Source organism: Leishmania donovani, chromosome 27, assembly GCF_000227135.1.
Source record: "Leishmania donovani BPK282A1 complete genome, chromosome 27".
In the NCBI taxonomy this organism is placed as follows: domain Eukaryota; phylum Euglenozoa; class Kinetoplastea; order Trypanosomatida; family Trypanosomatidae; genus Leishmania; species Leishmania donovani.
This window is the reverse complement of record NC_018254.1, coordinates 785502-794440: the sequence shown is the minus strand read 5'-3', so window position 1 is coordinate 794440 and position 8939 is coordinate 785502. Positions and strand designations below refer to the sequence as shown.

At 60.0% G+C, this 8939-nt stretch overlaps 3 protein-coding genes across 3 annotated transcripts; all 3 read left to right on the top strand.

Moving 5' to 3' along the window:
• Positions 1–367: 367 nt before the first annotated feature.
• Positions 368–1123, top strand: LDBPK_271930 (hypothetical protein, conserved; the record flags this gene model as incomplete). Its single annotated transcript, XM_003861996.1, has 1 exon — positions 368–1123. The coding sequence occupies one exon, from the start codon at positions 368–370 to the stop codon at positions 1121–1123; it is 756 nt and encodes a 251-aa protein (XP_003862044.1).
• An 892-nt stretch (positions 1124–2015) lies between these two features.
• Positions 2016–2609, top strand: LDBPK_271920 (hypothetical protein, conserved; the record flags this gene model as incomplete). Its single annotated transcript, XM_003861995.1, has 1 exon — positions 2016–2609. One exon carries the CDS (start codon positions 2016–2018, stop codon positions 2607–2609), a length of 594 nt encoding a protein of 197 aa, XP_003862043.1.
• A 3232-nt stretch (positions 2610–5841) lies between these two features.
• Positions 5842–8919, top strand: LDBPK_271910 (hypothetical protein, conserved; the record flags this gene model as incomplete). The annotated part of the gene is made up of 1 exon (XM_003861994.1): positions 5842–8919. One exon carries the CDS (start codon positions 5842–5844, stop codon positions 8917–8919), a length of 3078 nt encoding a protein of 1025 aa, XP_003862042.1.
• Positions 8920–8939: the final 20 nt, after the last annotated feature.

The window sequence follows — 8939 nt, the reverse complement described above, 5'->3', positions numbered from 1 at the left end:
AGTCCGGGGACAAACTACCACAGGCGATGACATCGCGTGCAAGCAGCGCACCGAACCACTACGGCAGCAGCGTCATCCTGCGCCGAACGACAGCAGTCTGCCCCTTTGGACCTCTGCCACAACGTTATCGTCCCTGCCGTCTGGGAATTGGCCCAACGGCGGTAGCGGCGACGTGGAAAGCCCGCGGCCCCAAACTCCTGCGCAACGCTCATCTCGTCGTGCGCAAGGCTACGTTAAAGCTGCCTCCCAGCCGTACGCGTATCCGCAGTCGTCGCCGCAACCGACGGGGCTTCTTGCTCGGCCGTCGGCGTCGCAGTCTGATCTGCGTCGGCAGTGGTCCTATGAAGTAGCGTCTCCACCGCCTCTAATGCCGCAGCGGCCGCACATCCCACTCGCATCACCGTCTCCGCTGAACGCGCCACCGTCACTGACTTCACGACCAGGGCCGGCGAAATACTGTGGAGCGTACGCAGAACCCGCGGCTGGCCTCAACTACTCTCACTACGATGACCGCCGCACCGTCTTCCGTGACCAAGCCAGTTGCGATCCGTCGCCATCGCAGCGCGCGCCGCACCAACAGCAGGTGTATCGCCCTCTGGCGGTATCCCCTGGCCCGCATGACGGATCAGCGCCACATGTGTCTGCGCCGGCCGCACGCAGCGCTGTCATCCGCGCGGATGAACTGGAGACTATCCTGGATGAGCAGAACTACATATGGCAGATGGAGGAGTACCGCTTCCGCACCGAGCGGCAAAAGCGCCTCACCGCACTGCAGCACCGGCAGCACGAGCTGACGCTCGAGTCGGCCCGGTATGACCAAGCAGTGGCCGAGGTGGAGCGGCAGCTTGCGCGCGAGCGGCAAAGGCTGGAAAAGCTGCAGCAGGTGATGACACACAACGCCACAACATCTTGCTCGCTGATTGACCGTGAGCACGGTTTGCAGGAGCCACCTATTGCTATGAGCGACGCGCCGGATGCGATCACGAGGAATTCTCCTGCCATGCATCACGGTCGAGCTCGTGATCACGCCTACAGCGCTCCACACGACGCACCGTACTTCCCCACGGGTGCTTCCGACGGCGTGTCGGCAATAAACGAGGAGGAGGTTATATCGGAGGTCTAAGTGACCTCATCGCGGGACTTTCTCTCTCTATTGGTGTGTGTGTCGCTGCGTGATCGGATGGGCCTATGGGTGTGGTAGCTGCAAGGTTCGACGTGCTGCATCTCTCTGTTCTTAACACACGCTTTTCATTCTTTAGACCCCTTGCTGATCTAGATACCGTTGTTGTGGCATGTGAGTGGGTGTGCGTGCTGGTCGGCGGTCTCACTCTCCCCACTCCCTTCGGCAGGAAAGGAATCAAGACACGCTCTTTGGAAAGGGTTTCTCATGATCGTCGTGAGACGTATGGGATGGCTCCTCTCGCACTCTGTATGTGCGTGCACGCTGTTCAACTGCTGCTGCTGCTGTGTCCAGCTGCACAGAGCATCTCCATCCTTCATTGAATGGCGACGCTCTTTTCGGTAGCGAGCTAGACCAGTAGCGGTGATGGTGTCCATCTCACTTTCTCCCTCACGGCCTCCTCTCTTTCCCCCTTTTCGGCAACATTTTCCGTTCCTGACCCATCTTGAATCGCGCTTCTCCAGCACACTTTCACCAGTCCCGCCTCGGCCGTCACCTTCATCTTCACCCTCTCTCTTGCACTCGCTACGCAGCTGCTGTGCATCTTCTTATATATTTTATTTTACTCGCATCTATCTCAGGGCAGATATTCATATCCCGCCGAGCATTGGCATCGCTGATCAACAGGATCCCCCTACCATCCACCGTGTCGTGTGACAGCAAACCATCACCATACTCCACTCGCTCCGCTCGTTGTCTTGCCTCTCCCTCATCACGCGCCATTACCTTCACACGCAAACGCATACGCACACACCCACCAAAGTGAATTCTTGCTTTTCTTATTCTTCTTATTGTGCGTTAGTGATACGTGGCGAGGATTCCCCCACCCTCCGTCATGAGCTCGTCATCTGTTACCCCCGAGCAAGTGCTGGCTTTTACCGCCCCCACGGAGCGGTTTCTGTGCCCACTCACGGCGAACAAGTACGGCGTCGAGTTTTACCAGTTCACCATCCGTGATATCGAGCAAAACAAGGTACTGTTCGAGGTCGGCGAGGCCCCGGATGGCTCCGCGGATGGGAACGTTAATGACATGTTGGCCCGCGTGGCGCAGCTGTCTGAGGAGGAAGCCGCGGCTGCCCGCACCATCCGCTACCGCTTTGCCCCTTCGTTTCTGCGCAAGTCCGCCGTCGGTGCGAAGCTCGTCTTTGGCGTCAACGGCGATCAGCCAGTGCCCAAGTTCCGCATGATTGAGCGTCACTACTTCCGAAATGTGCTGATCAAGTCCTTCGACTTCGAGTTCGGCTTCTGCATTCCGCACTCGACGAACACATGGGAGGCCATCTACGACATGCCCAGCCTGAACCCGGAGTGGGAGGAGGCCATCGTCGCCAGCCCCTTCGAGATGGCGAGCGACAGCTTCTACTTCGTAGGCAACGAGCTCATCATGCACAACAAAGCATACTACGCGTACGACGGCGAGGAGCCGTAAGCTCGCTTGTATTGGTGGACGTGGCCGACGGAGTGGCGCATGTGACGAGGTGCGGTCGAGCAGCGCAGAGCACAGTGCCCAGAAGGCGATTCGCTCCTTCTCCGTCCTGTTCGTCCTGTCGGTCACCGGTGCGCCGCCGCTGTCTGGGCCACTGTAGGCGCGATCTTTCTCTTCCGCACTCTCTGAGAAGATCCCCATTCCATCCTCTTGTTTTTTTCGTTCTCTATGTGATGTTTGCGCAATGAACAAGGCGATGGTTTTGAGGGGACTGAAATCATTCGCTTTACTAGCAGTGGCAGCACGGAGTGCAGATGGCGTGCGGCCTGCTGCTGCGCTAGCAATGTGGTGCCCCTCCACCCTCGCCTGCTTTTTGCTTTGAGAGCGGCCGTCTCGGCGTTGTGCCCGATATGCCACGCGAGACTCGCGGATCTCTCGAAGAAAACCTCATTTCACGATATGACCTTGCACGCAGTGACGTGATTACGCACACCTCACTCGCGCTGCATGGGCTTCCTCCTCCCCCGTCGGGTCTTTGTGGCTGCCCCCTGTGCCCCTTCAGAACGACAAGCTGTGAACTCATTGTGCGCAGGCACATGTCTATCCACGGGCCGCCTTCCTCTCGGCCCACCTACTCCTGTGAGCGGCGAGTGTATTGAGAGGGTGTAGTGCCCCATACCCCTGCAGACTCATGCCAGCATTCTACCTGTCGCGACACATGCAGGCAGGCTTACCCCCCTCCCCCAGACAACAAGGTCGTCTCGGAGCAGGCCCCATGATCCGAAAATGTGTGCACTGTGCGCCAGCGCTGTCAAGCATGGTCGGCGTGGTGTATCGCACCCAGGCGGAGGAGCATCCAGATGTCGGAAGGGCAAGAGTGGCTCACGAAAGCAACGCGGGAGCGATCAATACCGATGAGCCCCAAGGTGCGTGTGTGCAAAACATGCGGCATCTCCTGTATCCGACAGGATGGGGCTGATGAGGCAAAGATATCGGCTGCATGACGTGAGCACCCCGAACCTGCACCATCGAGCCCACCAGACTCGAATGTGGAGAGCTTGCACACCATGCTGTGGAATGCCGCTACTTGAAGCTGCTCAGAGCGAATCATGTCATGCAGGCAGCGGCGCACACGGTCGCAGAGAGCCGTGGCCTGAGGCTGGCCAACCTCCTCCTTGAGCCCATCCGGCATGCACGTAGACCAGCCCCTACTAGCAGCACGACGTACGCCCCCGCCTCCGCCCTCGAGCAGGACGCTGCACGCGGCCCAGGTGGGCTAAGGCGTGCAGCGCAGCCAGGCCCGTGTGGGGCCGATTGCGCTGCAGGTATGCGAAGAAGGGAGGGGGAAAGACAGGAAGAGTCCGCTGGACGCATGGGCCCGATTCGACGGCCGGATGGCTCTTCCTAGACGCCGAGGATGTAGCTCGCAGTGCGGCAGAGGCTGGCGGGCTGTGGCTGTGCATGCGTGTGCTTGCGGACTTGCTCGTGGGTGGAATAGGGGTACGTTGAAAAGAGAAACCCAGGTGCGCTGTTCAAGAAGGTCGCGAGGGGCGAGAGGGAAGGTGAAGGTGAGGGTGCTTGATGGACGGTTTGAAGGGGGAGAGAGAACCAAAAGGTGGTGAGATGCTGTGAGCAGTGGTGTGCTGTTCCACACCAAAACCACAAAAAAAAAACGAACTGTGGAAACGAAAAGAAAACTGGCGCTGCGCGACACTCGCTGTTTTCGTCTTTGCCCCCTTCTCCGTGGTGTTTGCTCCCCCTTTCCTTTCCTTGCGCTTTACGTGCATACTCTGCTATGTGCGTGTGCGAGTAAGTCTCATTCCCTTTTCTTTTCCTCACCCTCGTCGTCGTTATGTGTGTCGCGTCTATCCCTCTCGGGTGTCTGTGCATGATGTCACCTGAGGAGGGCGGCTCTTTCTGCCCTTTTTTTTGTCTTCTTTACGCCGTTGCGCTTCTCATATATGTATACATGTGTGTGTGTGTGCATGTGCATGCTTGTGTATGTGTATATATGTGTATGTGCGCGTGTTGGCGTATGATAGGAACGCTTTTTTATGAGCAGCCACGGGATTCAAAAGGAAAATGATGAACAGCAACAGCAAATAAAGTATGCACCACAGGAAAGAAATCCGAGTGCGTGAAGAACACGGAAGCCAGATGAAAGCGGTGCTCTCGAGCGCGCACACAGACACAGATACACCGACAGCAGCGACTGCAGGTTGGCGTGGAATGATGTAGCCGCTTATTCATGGAAGAGGGACAAAGGGCGCCGGGTCAGGAATACGACGACGCGCGACCTGCGCAGATACAGCTGCCTTTGCGTGTGTGTCTGTGTGTGTTGGTGTGCAAAAACCTTCTCTCGCCTTCGTAGTTTGTGAGCGGAACGGCGGATGCATAGGCTGCGGCTAGGATACCCACGCATGCGCGTGCGCTCACAAGAGGATGCACACCTTCTTTCTCCTGCTCTCCCTTCTCTTCATGTCCGCTGTATTCTTCGACTGCGACTGCTCTCGGCACCATCTTGCTTCGCGCGCGAACTTATACACTCGCTGAACGGTGCATCATTCTGTTTCTCCCTTCGTCTTCACACCCCTCTCGCTCTTGCTTTACAGCACTCCCACTCAAACTTTTTTTTTTGGCGAGGCTACTTTGCTTGCGTGCCCGTTTTCTCTTCTCGGCGCTCGATCCACTGGGCGACCCGGAATTTGTGCCGCGTGTGCCGCAGAGGTAGATGAACTCTGCGGCTGGCTGAGGCGTCTATTTGTTGACGGGCTCTTGGTAGAATGGGCATGCGTTGAAATACGGAGACACTTCTCTATCTCGTCCTATCCTGCTCAGGTCTTCTTCAGAGCTGTTACTTCTCGCCCTCTTCTCTATTTTCACAATCGCCGTTCTTGTCGTTGTCTTGGCTGCAGCAGCTGACACACAGCGTATACTGGCTTCTATACGCGCACGCGAGTGTGTCTCTCTCGTTCTTCACCATCTGTGCTTGATCTGATCACAGACTAAAGCGCGATCGTCCATACGGGTTTGCATCGCCACACCCAAAATGATGGCGGTGGCGCCGACGCAAGACGTGCCATCGGTGTCTTGCGGCGCGTCAAGATTGCCTGAATCCTTTTCGACACCGTCAAGCTCTCCACTGCAAAACCGTTCTGGCGCTGCTGCGCACCCCGGGAGACGGCCTTCAGAGTTCCAGCCGCCTCACAGTACCATTGCTACTCTCGTCGCGGGCATGGAAGAGGACGGAGCTGTAGGCTTTCTTCCCTTCTGTGTGCAACGCCTGCGCGGACCAGGTAGAGTGCGCCGCGTTCCGCCAGGCACAGCGTACCGCTCTGCTGGCGCGCTGCTGCGTCGCCTGCTGCGCTACAACGAGGATGGCGAGGTGCGCGTAGAGGTGGTGCGTGAGGCTGTCGGCGGAATGAGCCTTGGCGCTGGGTACACGGAAGGACGGCAAACTACCGCTGCTGTAGCAGCGGCATCAGAAGAGCTTCGGGAGGACCCGCAGCACCAGCATCAGCAGCAGCAGCAGATTGCCGTGACGCAGCGCTCACAGCCGAAGAACCAGGATACCAAGAGCACCCGCACGAGAAGCCAAGCTCGACGCGAGCGTGCTTCCATTTTGGCGATGGAGACGGAGCGACGGTACGCTGCCGAGCAGGAGTCCAGATTGTCGTTTCTTTTACAGGCACTGCCACTGCTCCGCGTGGTGCCACCGCAGTGTCTGCTGCAGCAGGCCTACACGGAGGAGCAAGTGTCTGAGCCTGGGAGTGACGTGTTCACGCCACCGAACATAAGCAGAAGCTTCAACCCTAGCCCGCCAGCATCGTCGTCAGCCGTCGTGGCTCACAGAGATCCGTCGCAGCTGGGTTCGGGCAGCAGCAGCAGCAGTGATGTGGACGGTGATGGCCGAAACACAGGCGGTAACGCCGGCCAGCGTGGCGCCGCGACGGCGACGAATTCTTACGTACGCGGCGCCTACAGACTCGGCCTCGGCTTTGCAGTTCTCCTCACCCCCGAGGAGGCGGCTGGGTTACACGAGACACCGCCGCGCCGAACATTAGCACAACGCGCCAGTACCGCCGCCACTGCTGGCGGCAGTGGAGTCGGCGACGGCAAGGACCGCACTTCCTCGCTCAACCTGCTTAGCACTGTGAATACCACGGCAGCTCCCAGCAGGGCTGAAAGCTTGCTCACCACCGTCCATGAGGAGGCAGCGTCAACGCGTGCAGCAGCGACGAGCCGCAGCACCGACGTTTTAGCAGGGAAGCCGCCAGTATCCGTGGAGGTGGCGGCCGAGAGCGCGCAGGCAGCAGCAGCTGCAGCAGCAACTCTCAACGGCATTGCTATCGACAGCGGCTTTGGCGTCACTATCAAGGTTGGCGGCTCCTGCGACGAGCCCAACTCGCTTCGGTGTGTCGCGTGGGGTGGCTGCCGCCCAGCATTGCTGCGAGCGGTGGTGTGGCGGTTGCTGAGCGACTACGCGCCTGCCGCCGTCACGCGGCAGAAAGCGGAGCTGCAGCGCAAGCGCCGCCAGTACGAGGGCTACACGCGGCAGTACTGTAGCGCTCTGACGATGCTGTCACTGAGAGAGTCGCCGTCGACATTGCCATCGATGTTGCCGCTGTCGTGCTCACACGGGGGTGGCGGAGCTGCCGGCGCTCCTGGCCTTCGCGAGGCGGCATCGCTGTCACGGCTTCCCGGCAACGGACTACCACCGAACAATGGCCATGGTCTGACACTCAGCGGCGGCGCATCGTCCACGTCGGCGGTGACGTCCCTCTCGCCCTACGAGCGCGCTATTCTCCAACAGATGCTGCTGGACCTGCCGCGCCACCAGTCTCCCATCTTTCATGCCGGCCGCTCCCTAGCGGGCATGGCGCGCTGCTTGTTTCTCTGGTCCCAGCGGCACCCTGCCGTCGGCTACGTGCAGGGCATGGATGACGTGGTCGCAGTTTTCTATCATGTCTTCCTTGCGGACGCGCTGCGGCAGCTCGCGCGGGTGTCGGCGCAGGCTGCCACGTGCACGCGTGCGTCTCACCGCCAGACGGCCACGCACGAAGGTGCTCGGAGAACAAGCGTGACGGCAGCGGCAGCTCGCTTGGACAGTGGAAGCGACGACGGCGAGGGAGACGACAGTGACGATAAAGCTGCCTCGGCGAACGGCGCGGAGTTGGGCAGCATGGCCTGTGACAAGGGCACGCGAGCCGTTATGCGTCTGTTGGTGTCGTCGCTCTCTGCCTCGGTGCAGCGGACATCCTGGTCTTCCACAGCCGCGTCGACACCGACGGCGTTGGCGACGCCAATCACCATGACGACGCTCGGCACGCCTGCCACTCGGGCCACCACAGCTGCGGCGCTCTCCCCCTACCTTTCCGAGGAGGACCTTGACGTGCTGTCCGACACACCCGCCGCTCTGGACGCGATGCTGGCGGAGTTACCGGAGAGCTATCTGACGCAGGTCGAGGGTGACACGTACTGGTGCGCCGGCCGTGTTCTGTCGCTGCTGCAGGACAACTTCATGCCGGGCCAGCCGGGCATCTTACGCAATGTACGTCGCCTTGAGGCCCTCGTGCGCGCTGTCGACCCTTCTCTCATTGCCTTCCTGGACGGGTATGGCTTGACTGTGATGGACGGCTGCTTCCAATGGCTGCACTGTCTACTGGCACGTGAGCTGCCGCTGCCGCTGCTGCTGCGTCTGTGGGATTGCTACCTGGCGATCGGGATTGGTGGCGATCGTGCGCCACCGACGACTGCAGCGGCCAGCGGCGCTCACACGACTTCTTCGCTGGCCGCCACCGTGGCAGCGCAAGGGTCCTCAGCGAGCGACGAGGAGATCATGCACTTCCACGTTTGTGTGTGCTGTGCGTTGCTCCGCAATCTGCGCGCCAACCTGCTCGATAACTCCTCGCAAACTTCCACTCTGAATGCACCAGCGGCGACTAGCGGAAGGTGGGGCGCGGCGGCTCTCGCCACGGTGCTGCCCATCTTCGGCTCGCGCACCACACACCAGGAGGGGAGCAGCGCCGCGGCACCTTCAGCAGCAGACGCAGCCGCATGTTCGGGCACGTCTTCGACAGCTGAACCGCCTATTGACGTCGTGATGAACGCGCTGAAGCATCCGTTCGAGGCGCTCTTTCCCCAGTACGCGTCCGCGAAGCAGGAGCAACAGCATCCGCTGGATAGGGAAGACAAGCATGAGCGGTGCGGCGAGCGCGCACGGGCGCGGACGTTGGAGGCGGCGATGCGGTGGCTGGACATCCTCATTGCCGACGCTTACTGCATCTGGCGGAAGCATCCGATGCATGGTTGAGGTGCATCTCTGGCATAGGG